At 41.4% G+C, this 20,102-nt stretch overlaps 1 protein-coding gene across 1 annotated transcript; it reads right to left on the bottom strand.

The window, feature by feature from the left end:
* Positions 1–84: 84 nt before the first annotated feature.
* MCHR2 (melanin concentrating hormone receptor 2) lies at positions 85–19,469 on the bottom strand. Its single transcript, XM_061207481.1, is given in 6 exon segments — positions 85–392; positions 2,588–2,706; positions 4,899–5,046; positions 5,049–5,092; positions 9,334–9,543; positions 19,288–19,469. Coding segments are annotated over 6 exon segments (1,011 nt in total).
* Positions 19,470–20,102: the final 633 nt, after the last annotated feature.

Here is a 20,102-nt window from a genome sequence, read left to right as displayed (position 1 = left end):
GTTTTGCCTGCCCTTTTTAATAACATCAATAACATAGGCAAGCCTGTCTAGACTTCTGATGATCCATGTACTCTCCTTAAAGCTCTATTTCAAGGTGCTTTCCATATTGCTGATTTCCTTCTCAGTCACTCTCCTTTGCCCTTGAGGCAGGCGTTTCCGGAAATTTCCACTCAGCAGGATGTAGAGGAAAGGGTTGATGCTGCTGCCCGCATAGCTGAGACAGATGGAGAGGTAATAGCCCACATAGAAAGCCAGTGTGGGCTGCTCCGTCTGTAAGTTCACCAGTTGTATGACGTGATAGGGGGCGGCACTCAGGATAAAGACCGCCACCAGCACCAGCACCGTCTTCGTCAGCTTCATCACTCTCTGCCTTGGAACACTGGGATTGTAGCTGTAGTGGAAACGTTTGGAGAGACAGAACACAAACAACCATAGAAATTATGGGGCAACAATGTCCCAGAACTTTTTGGACAGTTCAAAATGGCTATGTAGTGAACTATGAAGCTCATTTTTCTTCCTACTTATTTGGAGCACTGTGAAAATACTCTTTTTCAGCCCTGTGAAAAATTGCCCAAATTTTCCAAAGCTGGAACATTTCAAGAAACAAAATAAATAACATAGTAGTGAATTATAATCCAAAGTATCAAAGATATATGAATCTGTACTGATATAAATGATTGAATAACATGGGAGAGAAGCGACAAACCTTCTTTACAGAAAAATTCCAAATAATATATGTAGATACTCCCCTTTCCAGGAGACAGAGCTTAATTCTCACCCTCCTTCTTTCCCTCTTGAGGGTGGGCTATACTTAATGACTCGTTTCCAAATAATGGAATAGAGAAAGGGATAAGTAGTAATTTTGAAGTGAAGAAACCTCGTAAACACTATCTTAACCTTAGAGTCTAATCGTGATACATTATCAGACAAACCCAGACTGGGGGACATTCTACAGGATACCTGACCAGTACTCCTTAAGTACAATACTTAAGACTATCAAGGTTATGAAAAACAAGGAAAGAGTGAGAAACTGTCACAGACCAGAGGAGACTGTGGCGATGTGTCAACTAAATGCAGTGTGGTCCCCTGGATTGAATCCTGGAGCAGAAAGAGGACTTTAATGGAAAAACCGGTGAAATCCAATATAGGGTAGAGTTTAGTTAATAGTAGTGTACTAATGCCATTATCTTTGTTTTGACAAATGCAATGTGGTGAGATGTTAATGGGGAAACTGGAGTGAGGAGTATATGGAAACTCTGTACTATTTATGCAAGTTTGATGTAAATCTAAAATTATTCTAAAATAAAAAACACTTAAATTTCCCAAATTTCATCATGTTATGTCATATTTAGACATTAACTAGAAATTTCTCTGGGACATGGCTGAAGCAGATGAATAAGACTGGGAAATGGCAGCTGAAAATCACTCTAAGATAATGATTCTTGTGCAGTTCATCAGAGTAGGCACCATCATTCCTGTAACTTATTGCATTTTTAGGGATAACTGGACAATATGAACTTTGTTTTATAAGATGATCTTAGCATTTCTGAGAAAAGTGTTGGGAGCAAAGTGATCTGATTTGGAGAACTGTTTTAAAAGGGTTCAAGCGTCCTCTCCAGCTGTCGATGTCATAATATTCCATATGATTCCATTTCAACCTTCTCACCCGTGATACATTTAGAAGCTAATTTTTGTCTATAACTGTGGTTGCTTCTCTTTCCCATTCTAAATAGGCCACTCTTTAATAATGTAATAATTCCAAAGAATTTAAAGAAGTCAGAAAAAATGTCATGGGCCAATAGAACACCTAAACCTTTGGTACCAGGGTTCGCCACAAATTTTGACTAATGGTGGTTACATTTTTCACATATTCTTTTTTTTAAAATCTTCACAGTGTTACATATGGTGTGTGGGGAAACCCCACAATCTTGTCTTCTCAAAAATATACAATAATCTATTCTAAAGACAAATTTTAATAATGATTTTTTAACCTAACATGTATAATCACTGACTCATTTGAACAACTTGATATGTACAATTTCAAGTGGAAAATAATTTAGATTTATTCATATAGTTTTAGAGACAAGTATCTTTAAAGGTCCTTCCCAAGTTTATTGTCTTTAGGTAAGTCTTTGGTTTTATTTAGTCCTAGTTAACCTTGTTCTAAGTATTCAAATATTAATGAGATCCTCCTCCCCTACACTAAAAAAAACCCCACAAAAATTAAAAGGTTATAAAATATACACAACATCTAGGATATTTACATATGTACACAACTCTGCAAAATGTACAAATAAAACATTTAACAATGCTGATGACAAATACAAAATTATTCTTTAAACAGAGTCTTGAGTTCTGTTTACATTTTTATGAAACCATTACATTAGTGATTACAATATTTATCACTGAGAGATCCTCAAATAGCTGCTTCAGAACATGACTTATTTTCAGAAAATGCCTTATATAGACATTAATGCCTGAGCTTGGCATGTTTCAAGTGACTAATGCTTAAGCTTCTATTGTAGATATCTTAGATCTCTGAATTGTTCCTTTAACAAATAAAACAAAATAAGGCATACACTTACCCATCTGGCAACCTTATTCTGTTGATACATCTCCCAGGTATAGCATAAAATTAAAATATAGCACACCAAAATCAAGGGCAAATGGAAAAAGAAAGTTGTTATCGTCAGATACAGAGTATACCTGTAAAATGAGAGAGAAGACATGACTGTTACATTCACAACGCTAGGAACTGACTTTTACAGTTTATGATTCTGTGATTTTTCAGGGCCCAGAATAAAAGTGTTTGGGGGAAAAGTTAAGGCTCTCTGGGTACTTTCACATACAGAAGGTCTGCTTTTCATTATTCATAGACAATGACTCTTCTCTAGCCAGCTCTTCTCAGTAGCCAATGCTACTGAGTACTACAGAGTGGGTGAGGATGCTTATTATCATTATATTTAGTGTTATTAACAACAACAGGCAACAGGTGGCATTTGTTATGTAGTAGGCACTATTCAGGGTGCTTTACATATTTTAACCCATTGTCTGTGCATCCCCAGGAGTACAATGCCTTTAGCATCTTCATGTTACGGAGGAGGAAACTAAGGCACAGAGGGGTTGAGCGGCTTGCCCAAGGTTACTCAGCTAGTAGGTGGCAGAGGTGAGATTTGAACCCAGATACTCAGGCCAGCTCCAGAGCGCACGCTTGTAACTGAGACTCCAGATGGTCTCTCAAAGGGCACAGAAGAGGACCTGTTGTCAAATCAGCCGGTCATTTCCTCAGTGCTCCGCCAGGGGGAGCCCTTGGGTGGGCCAAGTCCGTTTCTGCCCAGACACCGGGTATCCTCCTTCCCGGCAAAACCCTTGTGTGGAAGAAGACAGCCGGCATTGGGTGGGTGTGGGCGGGGTGGCAGAGAGAGCGCTCCGGAGCCACAGGGTGCCTGAACGTAACACACTAGTCCCAGTCTCCGTTCACCGTAAGGACTTAATTCTGGCAGGAACAACAGAGGCCAAAACCTTAGCGTATCCCTTACCATAACCAACCGAAAAGAGCAGAAACAGCTGTCGATGCAAAATAGTCTCTGCTTATGTGACACAGGCCAAAGTCATGTAGTCATATAGTGAGCTTCAGGTCCTGCCCTCCTTTCAGACAGGGTGCGGCCAGGTTAATTTATCAGCCCGCGGTGATTAACTATCATTTCACCTTTAGATGAGCTGACCCTTTCTGTCTGTGAGTGGAGCCAGTGCTGTTGTGAGAAATAATGAATAAACAATCATGGTATCGACATTGCACTCCTCTGGAGATTTTTTTGTTGCCGGATTCGTAGCCTTGCTGGGCCTCTACCTCCATCCCTTTCAGACTGTGTCTGTGTGATGCAGAAATGACTCATTTATTTGACAAGTGGTAGACTGGGAAAAAGGGATCTGACAGACTGACTTGCCATAATGTATGTAAAAAGCACCTAGCACAGCACCTGGCCCTTAGCAGAGATTCTAATGCTGTGTTCAAAATTTCAATCAGAAAAATTTCGACTTAATTTTTCTTTTCAAATCAAAATGTAATAAATGGCTGTGTTGGTTGCTGTATTAGTTTCCTAGAGCTGCTGTAACAAATTACCACACACTGGATGGCTTAAAACAACAGAATTGTATTTTCTCACATTTCTGGAAGTCTGAAATCAAGGTGTTGGCAAGTTTGGTTCCTTTTTGAGGTTTTGGGGAGGGAGTATGGGCTCCAGGCCTTTCTCCTAGCCTCTGGTGGTTTCTGGCAATCCTTGGTGTTCCTTGGCTTATAGACACATCACTCCAGTCTTTGCCTCTGTCTTCACATGCATCCTCTCTGTGTCTCTTCAAATCTCCCTCTCCTTATCAGGAACCAATCATTGGATTTAGGGCCCACCCTAATCCAGTAAGACCTCATCTCAACTTAATTATATCGGCAAAGACTCTGTTTCTAAATAAGATCATATTCACAAGCACTGAGAGTTAGAACTTGGATATATCTTTTCGAGGGACGCGACTCAACCAAACTCCAGCTGCATATTGATAAGGTTTGAGTCTCATAACTCCTAGACCCTTTTGGAAAGTCTGCCCCTCCCTTGATTGCTGTGCTCCTATTGAATCTGGCTGCCATGGATCTTTAAAATCCACATTTAAATATATTTGCACCCACTGAGGTTACATGATTAAACTCAAAATATTCTTCTAAAGGTTACCCTCTCCTTCAAATCAAACTATCAACTTGATGGTGGGAAGCAGAGAACTAAGTGGGGAGACTGGCCGGAAGAGGATCCCCAAGGACACTCTGTGCAGTTGCTCACGTGTTGACAAGGAGGATGAAGCACTTCAAGACTTAATTCAACTCTTATTTTTCTTAAGTTTTAACAACCTACCAGAGTACGTCGTCAGGGGATGTTAAATCAAAAGCACAACTCTCAACGCCGTCTTTAAATCTGATGACCTTCGAGTAGACCCAGACAGGCAACGCAAGAATAAAGGAAGCTGCCCAAAGGCCCAGATTGATGCGGATCGTCTTGTACTTGTTCTCCAGCTCGTCAGTCAAAACGGTTGGACGAGAGCCAAGTACCTGCAAAGCCGGTTGAGAAGGGTTTGGGAACAATCAATAAAAGCACTGAGCTCCAAGGATGAAAGGTTCATGACAAGAGTAAATTATTAGTATTATTATCCTCCCTGAAGCACACCTCTATCAGGGTGAAAGAAAGTTATATTTTTTTAAGAGCTGGCTGGTACCTGTAGAGAAAACAATTCTTGACCCCGTAAGTCTGAATAAACCACTCACTGATATGCAGCTGTCACTTACATGAAGACCCTGAAAATGGTAAAATTCTGCCGTGCAAACTTTTTCTTTACAGAGGTGCTTCCCTTGCACAGGAGGCTCTGGAAAACTTTGTCTCTGAATGGGGATTTCCTTCAGGAGGGCAGGACAGGAGGGACGGTGGCTGATGTAGGACAGGAAGGAGGAAAGTGCGTTGGCTGGTGGGAGAATCCCCAGCAGCATGAGATTCAGGCGCCTGGGACAGACATTTTGCTCAGATGGCTTTAGAGTTAGTTCCCCAGGCTCTTGGAGGCTCAGTTCACAGAAATCACAGTGAGAATTAACAAACGTGACTAGCAGACAATACAAATTCCCCAGGAACGTAGGGTGGAGGGGGGATGTGGACTAATTTCATGGGGAAGGGGTTTTCTCTTTCCTTTTCTTTTTGATCCAGAAAAAAGGATAATCATTAATCAAACTTGAAATCCTAATATATCAAACATATTTGGTCCTCCAGCAAATCCAAGAATAATTTTTCAGACACAGCTGAAAGCTAAAGCATGAAAAAGAGAGCTCAGATCCAGAGGAGGTATTTGAGAAATTACAGTTTTGCTGGGGGTCGCGGGTGTAGGAAAGCAGCATTAGTAGACATTAAATAAATGTCAAATGTGTTCAATGGTCCTTTAATTTTCTCCAAGATTTTGTAGAGCTACTTAATGAAGATTTATGAAAATGGCAAATTCTCTGTCTCCTTGCTCTTTCAATTTTGCACAAGAGGTAGGACGTTTTGCACTCAGTTAGGGGATCCCTTGCCATGCAGGGACAGGCTTGTGACCCCGGGTGCCTCAGCCACCTCTCCTTCCCCACACTGCACCTGTGTTACCTGTCGCTAAGGAGAGAAGGGTCCCTTCCCTTCCTGCTGAGGAAGGGAATGAGGTAGTGATTGTACAGCAGCCCTGCCATCATTCTGTCTGGGATTAAAGATGATGGAGTCATGGCATCAATCGGTTAGGGAATCTTCTCTCATCATCTCCCCAGCTGAAAACCCTTCAATGGTCTTTCTTTGTCTTTTAGATAAAATTCAAAATTCTCACCATGACCCTTGATGTCTTTCTCCCTCCGGCCCTCCCTGTCACTCAGGCTGAAGTTTGTACCAGTCTCTCCCTGGCCTTCCTTCAAACTCTGTCTCTTTCAGCGTCAGGTACATGCTGTTCTACCCGCCTGGCAGGACGTGCCTCTCCTCCTCGGAGTCCCCATTTAGGTCTCCCTCTCGGAGAAGCTTCCCCTGACCACTCACTCTATTCGAGGGCCCATGACTATAAATGCGGATTGTGGGGCAACTCTACTTTTTCTTCTAGTAGGTATCATTGTGTGGAAATACACATTTACCCGTGTGACTCTTCACGGTGTAATGTCTGTCTACACCTCTGGAATGGAAGCCCCATGAAGGCAGGAGCCTTGGCTATTAGTTTAATGCTGCTGTATCTCCTGTGTCTGGCATCGTTCCTGGCATACGGTCTGTGCTCAATAAATATTTGTTAAATGAATGAATGGGGAATTTTGGCTCCTCCTTACTGACTTTGTTGTTGTTCTAGAAAATTTACTTACGAAAGTAACCACTAATGAAAGTCTAGGTAGCTTTCACCTGGAGGCAAATATTTTTCATATTTTGGATGTTTACAGAATTTTTTTGTATTGCTTTAAAGGTAGGAACCCTCTCTTAAAATATTCCACACACTTGCAGTTATTAATTAATCAGAGAAAGAAAAATGAAAGAGTTATGGGAAACACTTGAAATTTATGATCCATTAAATTGACAATTCAAATAACTTAAATGTATAAACAATAAGGCGTACTGGTGGCACTGACATTTAGTGCTGGCATTACAGAGAAAACTTCATTTCTGTTTTACAAAATTATAGATTTTGTTGAATTTTTGTGAATTTAGTAGAGTTAGAACTGCAAGAAATGCCAGGGGCTGGGGGAAAGGTTCAGTTTTACAAAATCTTTATTTGTCTCTGGCCACGTGATCCTCTAAAGTGAGGGCAGGGAGAAGGATAAAGGCCTGAGTGTCCTAATTTGAAAGTAAAATTTTAGCATTCTGTGTCCATAAGGTTAAAAATAATACACACTATTCAGTTGTGTAAGATATACATGCACACACACACACACATACACTCAGAAAAAACCTGTGAACATTAGGAAATGTTCTGTGGTCTGTTCTAAGGCAGACAATGTGCTTTCACTTTATTTGCAGTAAGAGGTTTACAGAAGGGGTACAGTTTCCCCTCTTTAAAGAAAAAGCCGATACTCTCCTGCCTTCATGGTATGTACATGGTATGAAGAAGCTTCTCTCCTTCTGAGAATGGGATCACGATGGTGAGGACTATACTTTAGGTTGCTTTTCTGCAGTGGTTCCTGCCCCGCGCAGGGCTCTGGTGTTGGAACCCTGGCAAGCTCACCAGGCTTTACTCCACACACCATCAGCATTGGTGGCATCAGCTGAACTAACCAGATCGACCTACCCAGCGTGCAGATTAAAAAATGTGAAGCTAATTATAAGTTGAGAAGTATACTCTACATATTTTGATAATTCTTTGTAGAAAAGCAGCAGGATATAAAAACTGCATTAAACATTACCATCATTATTCATGTCTGAATAATAATGATCCAGGGAATGATTTATATGAACCCTGCTATTCCTTTGTTTTTCCAACTGCTCATCCCTTCCCGACCCCAAAGGCCCACTTGGAAGGGTAAGAGAGGCAGAGCTCAGGAAAGAGTCCTTGATGGACTCAGGGATATTTAACACAGCCCTCAAGACTGACATTCACTCATTCATTCATCAGTAGTTTTTGAGCACCCATGTGCCAGGCACTGTTACACAGACACTAGTGTAGTGACCAAAGACCCTGCCTTTGTGAAATTTACATTTGATGGCTAGGGAAAGCTAGACAAAAACAACACACATGCCTATCTTTGTACACGAAATATATTAACATATGTAATATATTCGAAGCAAGGGAGAAAGAAAAAGTAGATCAGAGCAAGGGGGACCAAGTGTGCTGGGTTGGGCTTGGGGTGGGAAGCAGGTGGATAGAGATTTTAAGGGGGTTGCTCTGTTGTGCTTTCTACTGTTGTCTTCAGGGCTTGTTTCTGTTTGGGGAATGCTGCTAAGAGCTGGTGTGGAGGTCCTGGCATCTGGATGATGCCGGGCACATCCTAGCTTGCATGCTTCCTAAAGAAGCCAGATGGTGAGGTAGTTGCCAGCTACCTGCCATCTCCAGAGTTGGACAGCCTGCCTCTGACCTGGGCTCCATCACTCACTGGCTCCACAGGCTCTGGCCATCACCATTATCTCCTTGAATAACATTAGCTTACATGGGTGGAGAATGTGGCTTTGGCATGTTCTGGGATACAGTCCAACAAATTTCTAATGATGTAAATGGCAGTATTTGCATTAATCAATCCTAATGATGAGTATAAAGGATGGTCCTCCTGGTACTCTGACTTCTCTTCATAGCTGTTTAAGAGCCCACTACTCCACTGACTCCTTTAAGCTGCTAGGTGATAACAAGGGTGTGTGAGACATTGAACTTACCAGAAAGAGCCCTAGACAAGGAGTAAGGAGACCTACTTCAGTTCTCAGCTCTGCCACTGACTCTCTATGTGCCTTTAGCAAATCCCCTCACTTCTCAGGACCTCTGCCCCCTTCTTGCAAGAATGATGGGTGGTGGTGGGGCCTTCATTCTGGTCTCCAACATTTCATGATTTTATGGTCTTTTTTTTCTTGCAGTCAATTGTAAATAAAACTGAGATCGAAAAAATGATTGGGAAAAAGGAGATGTTTAGTGTTTTAAGTTTTCCATGAAAAAATTGACCTCGGTGAAAGTTGGAAAAATATTACCTAATCTGTCCTACAATGAAACAAACAAAGGAAGAGGAACTTTGCTATTACAAACCGGCACTGATGTTGCTTAAGTTGGGATGACCTTGGGGAAGTACAGGCACCTCTGAATTATGTTAATATATTTCATAGTCTCTTCACTTACCTGTCCACACTCATTACAGTCATGATGGCACTACAGGCAAACTGGTTACAGGTATCCAGGGATGTGATGATGGTGCAGAGAGGCCCCCCAAACACCCACTCTCCTCCCTGGGCCCACTGGTGAATAAGAAAAGGCATTCGCATGATGTGGACCAGATCAGCCACAGCCAGGTTGCAGATATAAATGTCAGGAATTGTTTTTTTCCTGGACCTGAAAGAAATGGAGGGAGACCCGAGGATTGACATTGAAAGTACACACCTTTAATTTATGCCATCTCCTACAGATTTTCAATTGCTAAAATTAATTTTAAAAGTTAAAAGGGAACCGTCACAAATGCACATATGAATGCTTGTGTATATTCAGACGTTTTGAACTATTTGTCTGGTAACTAACTGCAGTGGTTTAAAAATATGTCCACAAGTTCTTTGATATTGCTTTCAAGAGCGGGGGCCTAATTCCCTCCCTTTGAGTGTGGGTTGAACTTAGTAACTCACTTCTAACGAATAGGATGTGGTGGAATTGACAGTGTGACATTCAAAATTTGGACCTAAAGGCATGGTGGGGTTTTCTCCTTGCTCTCTCTTGTATCACTTTCTCCGGGGGGAAGCCAGGTGCCGTCTTGTGAGGTTACTCAACAGCACCGTGAAGAGGTCCGTGTGGAAAGGAACTGAGGACTCCTGCCAACAACCAGTACCAACTTGCCAGACCTGTGAGTGAGCTACCTTGGAGAAGATGCTCCAGCCCTAGCCAAGCCTTTAGATAGTCCTCTAAAGATGGACAGACAGCTCGACTGCAACTTTTTGAGAGACCCTGAGCCAGAACCACCCAGCTAAGCTGCTCTTGGATTCCTGACCCTCAAAACTGTGTGAGAGGGACTTCCCTGGTGGCGCAGTGGTTGGGAGCCCACCTACCAATGCAGGGGACACGGGTTCGAGCCCTGGTCCAGGAAGATCCTACATGCTGCGGAGCAGCTGAGCCCGCGAGCCACAACTACTGAGCCCGTGCGCCACAACTACTGAGCCCGCGCACCTGGAGCCTGTGCACCGCAACAAAGGGGGGCCGCCACGATGAGAGGCCCGTGCACCGCAGCGAAGAGTGGCCTCGCTCGCTGCAACTGGGGAGGGCCCGTGTGCCGCAGCGAAGACCCTATGCAGCCAAAAATAAATAAATAAAAATTAAAAAACCAAACAAACAAAAAACTGTGTGAGATAACAAATGCTGATTGTTTTAAGTCACTAAGTGCTGAGGTAATTTCTACATAGCAACAAATTATACCAACTCTAAACTCACTCAGGCAAAAGACTTTGTCTTGGGCTTCCCTGGTGGCGCAGTGGTTGAGAATCTGCCTGCCAATGCAGGGGACACGGGTTCGAGCCCTGGTCTGGGAAGATCCCACATGCCGCGGAGCAACTGGGCCCGTGAGCCACAGTTGCTGAGCCTGTGCGTCTGGAGCCTGTGCTCCGCAACAAAGAGAGACCGCGAGAGTGAGATGCCCGCGCACCGCGATGAAGAGTGGCCCCCACTTGCTGCAACTAGAGAAAGCCCTCACACAGAAACGAAGACCCAACACAGCCATAAATAAATAAATAAATAAAATTAAAAAAAAAAAAAAAAGACTTTGTCTTTACCTATCCCTAGCACCAAATATAGCTGAATAGGGAAAATAAATGTTTCCATCTTGCAATGCATTTTTTCCCCCCACTGAAGCTGTAAGTTCAAATCCTAACTGAGGCCATTGTTAAAACAAATTTCAACCATTACTTAGAAATATTCCAATAAAATTTAACTCAATAGAAAAGACTATTAATTAAGGCCCTGAAATCCAGAGTGTGGAGTAGAAATCTGAAACGAGTGAATTGGTGGAGGGCACTGAGAAACATCTCCTGTCACCTGTTGGGGGAAGTGAAGGCAAAATAATTTTCTGAGAGCAGAAATTTAATTTAAAATTCAGTTGCTCCCTATCTTTAAAGAGTTGGGGCATTCAATAATAAACAGGTATCATCTTTATCTGGGAGATGCTATTTATTAATTCAACAAACATTTTATTGAGCACCAATTATATGTCAGGCATAATATTGTGCTTTGGGCTGCAAAGCTGAATCACCTAGAAACTCTAACATCAAGGAACTTATAGTCTAGACATATGTAATAAATGATCACATTATAACGTGATGAAAGAAAGCTAGAGAAAGCACAAGGAGCGCATAAAAATGGGCCTCTACCCCCTCCCCTGGGGGCAGTCAAGGCAAATTTCTTGGCAGAAGTGACATCTGTATTGAGGACAGATAAGAATTTAAGTAGCACATAAGAATTAGCCCTAAGATTGTGCCACAATTATTAGTTCACCCTGGATCCAGGTCTATTGCTCTGTTGTTTGGAAGCTAGTGTGTGTCTTCATTATTCAGGGACTGCAAATTCTACAGCCTGTGAACTTCATATTTAAGCCATCAAAGGCTCATGTGAGGCGTCAGTCGGGGCCAGGATATTTTACCCAGGCCCTGGCAGCACACACTATATGGGGGAGTTACTGCTGTGAGTCCTTATTCAGCAACCACACTTTGGGCATTGTTGATGCCACTAATACAGCAGGTTGGTTCCTTGTCCCCAGGACGTTGGTGGCTCATATCAGAAAGACCAAGAAGGAGAAGAGACTTGAGAAAAAGATCATGTCAACCAAAAGAGATGCTAAATGACTGTCCTTGGTCTTTAATCCTCGTCCTCACCAGACCATTGGGAGTAGGAGATGGAGAGGGCTCAGGGGAGAGGAACTGATATTAGAGGTCAGCTGGAAGGAGTTCCATGCTAAAAAACAAAAACAGAAGCAAAGGGACTTCCCTGGTGGCACAGTGGTTAAGAATCCGCCTGCCAATGCAGGGGACACAGGTTCGAGCCCTGGTCCAGGAAGATCCCACATGCCATGGAGCAACTAAGTCTGTGCGCCACAACTACTGAGCCTGTGTGCCACAACTACCAAAGCCTGTGTGCCTAGAGCCCATGCTCCACAACAAGAGAAGCCACTGCAGTGAGAAGCCCGTGCACTGCAACAAAGAGTAACCCCCGCTCGCCAGAGCTAGAGAAAGCCAGCGCACAACGAAGACCCAGCACAGCCAAAAATAAATAAATAAAAATAAATTAAAAAAAAAAACAAAGCAAAAACACAATAATAAAAAACCCTGTAAATCTTTGCCTATTAAGTAGATGTTATTTCCATTTGAATTGGGGTATAAACCACAAGTGGTTGCTTAGGTCCTAACTGCAGCAATTAGATCCATGGCCCTTGCTCTCTTCCAGGTAGGCACCCATCATTTACTGATAATGAATTATGGAAATTCCTTTGTTGAGGACAGTGCATGCCATTAACTGGAAATACAAAACAATTAAAAGTGTTTCTACATGATACTCTGTATAGCAAAAGAGAATTCTGAAGCAAATGATACATTTATCTGGGCATAAGGTACTAGGGTAATAAAAATAACACATTATATATATATATTTTTTTTTTTTTTTAAGTAGGGATTTATTTATTTATTTATTTATTTATTTATTTATTTATTTATTTATTTATTTATGGCTGTGTTGGGTCTTCGTTTCTGCGCGAGGGCTTTCTCTAGTTGCGGCAAGTGGGGGCCACTCTTCATCGCGGTGCACGGGCCTCTCACCATCGCGGCCTCTCGTTGCGGAGCACAGGCTCCAGACATGCAGGCTCAGCAATTGTGGCTCACGGGCCCAGTTGCTCCGTGGCATGTGGGATCCTCCCAGACCAGGGCCCGAACCCGCGTCCCCTGCATCGGCTGGCAGATTCTCAACCACTGTGCCACCAGGGAAGCCCCACATTATATTTATTATTACTTTTTTAAACTGAAAGTGACTGCATAGAAATTTAAAATAATTAAATAGAAATGGTAAAATTTCTAACTATACCACTTGCATTCTTTTCTTAGGTCTAATTTATCTTCAGATTTCATGTTGCCAGACTTCATTAGATTTCTGTCTCTCATGAACCAAACATTAAAAAAATATGTAAATCAGTGATCATTTCAGCTAACGTGATTTTCATATGGTTAATATGGCCATATCTAATGCTATGATAAATTAAGGTATACCACAATCCCATACAATAAATGATAGAGTTGTTGCAAATCATACTTTGGAAGAATATTTAATCAAATGGGAAAGTACTTATTAAGTAAAAAAAAAAAATCAACTATGTAGGTAGTATGACCCCAAATTTATTTAGACATTTGTTTAAAAACATGCTGAAATAATATGTCACAGTAATCCCAGTGATTATCCACTTGGTAGTAGTAGTATGACTGATTTCAACTTTATTCTTTGTATTTTTTAATGTTTAAAAAGATTCTATTAAAAACATGTTTACCTTTTGCAATCAGAAACAACAATATATGCAATGGATTAAATAAAACTAAAAAAAAAAAAAAAATAACACCACGCAAGCAGGATGATGCCTTGCTGATCGGCCTACTCTCAAGCCCACTTTTCACCCTTCTGCACTTTGTTCCTAGGTCTTCTTGCCAACTGGCTTTCATTTTGTTTTGGCCAATAGGAAGCACTATTGGAGGGAAATTGGAGGGTAAGATGAGAGGAGAGGCCAGGGTATTTCCTTTCCTTCTCTGCTGTTGGCATCTCTGGTGACTGCATCCCTCCCACCTTCCTCCTGCAGTTCCCGCTCCATGGTCCCAGATCCCACTGTGGCTACAGCTCCCACCAGGCAGCCCAAACTTCCAAGATCTGTAAAACCACTTTTTTTTCCCTCCATTCAGCTCAGGGCCAGGAGAAGGGTGGTGGTGTTGGGGCAGAGGATGGTGGTAGGACATGGTAGTACCTTCCTAATTTTGTTTATCTCTGGGTTGCCTCACGAGTCCCTGTTTGGCATTTAACTCTAGTTAAATTATATTCCTATTGTGAGTGTAAAAATTAATAAACAGAAACCTCAATTAAAATGGAGTCGGGAGGCCAGAAGCGGGGAGCTCTCATGCCCTACGATAGCAGAGCTCAACAGAAGAAAGACTTCTTGCCTGGCAGGAGCTTAGCCAATGAGAGACTGTCACCACTCAGCCAGTGACAAGCCACTATATTTTGAACTCTCAGTTTCTCCAATGGACTCTGTTTACTCCAGCCCTCCCAACTTCCTTTTCCCCCTCTGTAAAAGAATCCTCGTCTCTCTGTTGGGTGGCACTTGCATGTGGCTTGCCATAGTTGCAGATCCCAAATTGCAGTACTTTGCTGATCCTGAATAAACCCATTTCTGCTTCAGAAATAACTGGTAGTTCATTTGTTTAAGGTCAGCATGAGGCAACACCAATGGATTAGTAGTGTTTTCGTAAAGCGCTGTGCTGAGAAGAATTGTGAGTCATCACACAGGCACTACTGAAGGACAGACCTGTGTGATTAGACATGACTGCCAAGGGTGGGAGAGTTTAGAGTACAGTGACGTATTTGCCAACGCTGCTCTAGATACACAGTGTAAGATACATAAAGAGAATCTAATTGGAAATTCTAGTTTCATTTCTGTGCCCTCACTTACTGTGTCCTTGGGGAAGACATTCAACCCCTTTATACTCCAGAGCTGTCTCGGTGCATTGGACCATAGCAACAAGGGTCTCCAGTCAACTTTCCAGTTCATTTGAACAGATGTGACTGGGAGGTTTTGTAGCATCTAAAGCATAGGGTATGTGTACAGCAAGGGTGTGGGTCAACTCCAACTCCAGCTGGCACCCTGAGAATGGTAGAGGGCTGGGTCAGAGGGAGCACTAAGCTGAGTGGGAAAAAAGAAGAGGCCTTGTTCTAAGCATTTCCCATCTCTGTCTTAGCAACTGATGTTCCATCATTAGACCATTAGTATTCCTTCAGGAACACTCACTCTTCTTCTTGTAATCTCTGTATAAAATGTAGACACCATGGTGGGGGGTTAAAAAGTAAGATGTTTCAGTAATTCATGATTTAGTGTAAATTAGTTGACTTGACAGCCAGTTGAGGGCAGGGAATGAAAGAATGGGAACGTTTTGTTTATAGGGAGCCAAGGCATCCTTTAGAGAGTCTCTGCCCACTCAAAGCCATCTATCAGTAGACAGGAGAAAGATGTGTTCAAAACATGGGGGTTGGGGACCGACGGAGAGAAACATCATCGCCTTTATTGAAGGAGTTTCCCAGGACCCACTGTGGCTGTGGAGAATAGTTGAGTAATGGGGCTGAGTTCATAAGTCTCTCTCCCAAGAACAAAAGGGGAAAATTTTATGTTTTAGTTGGCCCAGTTTTCCCCCTACATTTTAAAATCTGGCTTCCTTTTGACCTGCTGTGAATTTAAAGTATGACTGAGTAGTAATGATCTGGCTTCACTACTTTATAGTCACCCTCCTAATGCACAAATCGATTCTTCAAAAAAAAAAAAAAACCACGTAGGACACCTTATTCTGGAAGCTCCATCTTCCATAAATCTATTTTTTCATACATTTTTGTAGTCTTCCTTTGGCAAAGTCAGAAGTTAGTTCATTTCTTGCTTTCCAGCATCACTAATGATCTTAACTATTGTTCTATTCATTCTCTTTTGATACAAGTATTTATCATAAATGGGAAAGTCCTAAATCTTCTTTAAATGTATCTAGTTCTCCTTATTTTTAGTGTAGTCTTCATAGTTTGAGCCATCTGTCTGTTAAGAAGGTAACAAATAAAAGATCATGGCAAGGCATGATAAAAATATTAATATAAATTGTCTTAAATTTTTTGGAGAGCAATTAAAAAAACTGTTAGATAAATCCCAAGCTGAAAAAAATTAAAACTAATTTACTTTCAAATGACTTTTGAGAGATTAATAAATTTTTGAAGAGTAATTTGCAAAGAAAAATATCAACATCCTAGCAATAAAAATAAAAAGTTGCTTCAGATGTTTTTTGAAAGATTAAACGATTCATCTTAAAAGCTCCATTAACATATATATCTTCTCACTTATTATCTATAAAATTGTAATGGTATGAAGAAGTAGCAGATTTTTCACAATCATTGCAAGTAAATTTGTCAGTATTATGGCTCAGGTTTTCTCTCTTTTTTTTTCCAGTTTAATGACTATTTGCTTTATGTTGAGAATCTGTTTCTGGGAATTATAGCTCAGTATTGACTTTTAGAAGAATTCACATTCCACATTTCTTTTTTTTTCAAGCTTTGTCTCCATATGAGTGGGTGGAATCAGGCCATTGTCTATTGGTGTAACTTGAGGGGGACCAAGAAGTTTCTCTGGCTCCAAATATTTCAACAGCCTGTCACAGGGCCTGAATTTCACGCTGAAGAGTCTTTGCATATAAAAGGTGTCTGTAAAAATGCAACCATTTCTGGAGGGCTACACCTTCTAAGGACTTGGTTTCTCAACAGTGGGACCAAAGCTCTCAGGCATGAGGCACACTGCTTGTATCTTTAGGAGGGGACAGCAAAAATACTGAGGGGCAAGAGAGAAAGATGGAAGGAGAAGTGAGCAAGTGCAACAGACAAACAGGGTGAGCTGGAAACATTCCCAGGTCTCTGACTGTTAACTTTCTACGTCACATTATTGCCTCCTGAGGCTTTCTGAGAATATTTGATTACTTTCATCTCCCTTCCTGGAACTTGTTATTTGAACCACCTTTTTTTCACCCACTTGTTTTTAATATCTTGTATTATTTTTCAAATGAGTTAATGTATTTAAATCTTGTCTTCTCCAGTAAACTATGAACTTTTTAGAGTCAGATGCTGCCATATTTCTTTGGTATTTACATAACGCTTAGAATAGTTCTGGGCATGCAATAGGTATTTAGTAATACATATTGAGTGGAACTGCTTCTAGCACTTAAAAAATAATTTTAAATGCTTGATATTCACAAATGGTTTTACAGGACACAGTAAGGAATGTCTGAATTCATTAAGAGTAGAATTCCAGTATACCAAATAAATCTTCAATTATGAATGTCATAAAAAAATACCATTGATAGACTACACTTAACTACAGAGATAATGACAATAAAAATTTGAGAAGCCAGCTGGGGAAAGTGACCAGTGATGAGCTTTCTCAGGGATAGTGAGTGTCATCCTGTCACTCTCCCGAGGGCTGCTCCTGTTTTTAATTGGTCCTGTGAGGATTCTTCCAGCCACATGGTAAATCCAACCATCTTTCTAGTTTTGATGATTTGTTTGATGTTATTATTGTGGAGGATATAGCCTGGAATTTAGAATCATGGGATCTGAGTTCAAGTGCTAGGACTGTTACTTACCAGCTGTGTGATGCTAGACAAATTATTTTCTCTCCTGAGCCTCTTTCCTCAAATGAGTATTGCCATTTTGAGGAGTAAATGAGTTTACAACTGTGCTCTGTAAGTGTAATATGCTACACAAAAGTTTGTTGTAGTTATGTGTTAATATAATGCTGAAAACACCTTTTTGGTAGTAATTTAGAATGTGTTTTATAATTTATAAATATGGACAAAAATCTTTTAAAATCGTGGCTGTAAGTATGATCGGAGACCAGGACAAATTTTTTTTTTTAACACCTTATATGTATTAAAAGAAGTAAACCTTAAATGTGAAAATAATCGGGATAGCAAAGGTATCATGTAGTGATGGGGCATGTGTACACTAACTCTAAATTCATTTTGTCAAGCCAGTAGAGGACAAGTACAGTGGTCCCTCAGTATCCATGAAGGATCGGTTCAGGACAGCTGCCCCCCACCCATACCAACATCCACAGATGCTCAAGTTCCTTATATAAAATGGTGTAGTGTTTGCATATAACCTACACACATTCTCCCTAATATTTTAAATCATCTCTAGATTACTTATAATACCTAATACTATGTAAATACTCTGTAATTAGTTGTAAAGACAATGGAAATGCTATGGAAATAGCTGCCAGGGCATGGTAAATTCAAGCTTTGCTTTTTGGAGCTTTCTGGAATTTTTTGCCACATATTTTTGACGATTGCTTGAATCCCCAGATGTGGAACCCATGGATACAGAGCCCATGGGTACTGAGGGCTGACTGTAATCTGTTCTTATGCTCCAAGTTAAACCTTAGGCTCTAGGTTTGAGAGGAAGCAGGAAATTAGCTGAATGAGGTGGGGGACATGAAGCAAAGGCGAGAGGTACTAGGGAGCAGGTGCCTCTCAGTTTGGCCTGTACTGGGTGGTCCATATTGAGGGGAGCAGCCCACCACGTATGACTGCCTCAATCTTTGGCAGTAGATCAGGTAGAGTATCTCGCTTGAATAAGTGAATGCGAAAGAGTCTCTTTTACCAGTCAGGCCAGGTCAGCCTCTTAGGGTAGCTCTTACTGCCGGAAAATAAAATGGTTGCCTTGCAGTTTCAGTTCTTGCCTGGGCTCCATTGCCAGAGATTCTGAGTTAATTGGTCTGGGGTGAAACTCTGTATTAGGATTTTTAAAAGCTCTGTGGTGATTCTTTTTTTTTAATTTTTAAATATTTGTTTATTTTTGGCTGCATCAGGGGCATGTGGGATCTTTTGTTGCGGTGCGCGGGCTTCTCTCTAGTTGCGGTGCGCGGGCTCAGTAGTTGTGGCGTGCGGGCTCAGTAGTTGTGGCGCACGGACTTAATTGCCCTGCGGCATGTGGGATCTTTGTTCCCCCACCAGGGATCGAACCCGCGTCCCCTGCATTGGAAGGCAGATTCTCAGCCACTAGACCACGAGGGAAGTCCCTGTGGTGATTCTAATATGTAGCTAAAAATGAAAATCACTGCTCTGAAAATTCACTGACTCAACAGTAAGCACTGTCATTTTGACATCTGCAACTCAGATGTTACTTAATACATGATGAAAATATCTGTAGAACTTCTTTAATTATCTTAAGCAAATATTTCCAAAACCTGATTTCATTAAGAAAAATCCTATAGGGGGAAAAGGACTCATTGAAGGAGTATACCATGTCCCTAAATTACGGAAAAGAAAAAGAAGCCCTTACCTTATTACAGTGAATACAATGAGGATGTTGCCAACCAGCCCCGTTGAACAGATAATCCCAACCATGGAAGGGTGGATGGCTGTATTCACCATGCTGAAGGTTTGATAAGCAAACTCTGGATTCCAGGATTTGTTCAAAAGTTCAGCAGAGGTGTTACAACAGAATGAGTGAAGTGAATTCATTGTTTTTGAACTTCCAGTGGTTAAAGCTGTGAAGGAATAAGACGTGATTTATTTAATGAAAATTTGAGGCAATTCCTTCCATACAGATTTTCTTTAACTTAATTCAAAAAATATTTATTGGGGCTTTCTTTGCACCAAGAATTCATGCAACATAAGATTCCAGGGTGAGTATGATTGCTCCCTGTCCATATGATGTGACAGATTACGCAAATTATTGAACAGTGTGCTATGATAGCGTGCACATGTTCTCCACCTGATTGTAGTACACGCTTCGAGCATAGCTAATATTTACTCAGCACACACCAGTCCTGGTTGTTTACAGCTGGCATCTGTTCTTACTGGCCTGCGTGTCTAGTCATATTAGCTAGCACCCCGCCAATACTTAGGTCGTTAAGTATACCTTCTCTGTCTGCTATAAAGTGCATGGGGGACACCAACTATGATTGTTTAGGAATGCAGTGGGATAAGACTTCCTAAGATGATTCCTGGTCTGTCTTGAAGGATGAGGAAGAGGTAGATCAGGAAAGGACACTGTGGGAGGGAAAAGTGTTGTAGAGAATCAGGGGACCATGCACAAAGAAGAATTATGGCACAGGAAAAAATGCCCACCAACCAACCTAAAAATAAACAAGT

The sequence above is a fragment of the Eubalaena glacialis genome, chromosome 12 (genome assembly GCF_028564815.1).
Source record: "Eubalaena glacialis isolate mEubGla1 chromosome 12, mEubGla1.1.hap2.+ XY, whole genome shotgun sequence".
NCBI classification, from domain to species: domain Eukaryota; kingdom Metazoa; phylum Chordata; class Mammalia; order Artiodactyla; family Balaenidae; genus Eubalaena; species Eubalaena glacialis.
This window is presented reverse-complemented; position numbering and strand designations above follow the sequence as displayed.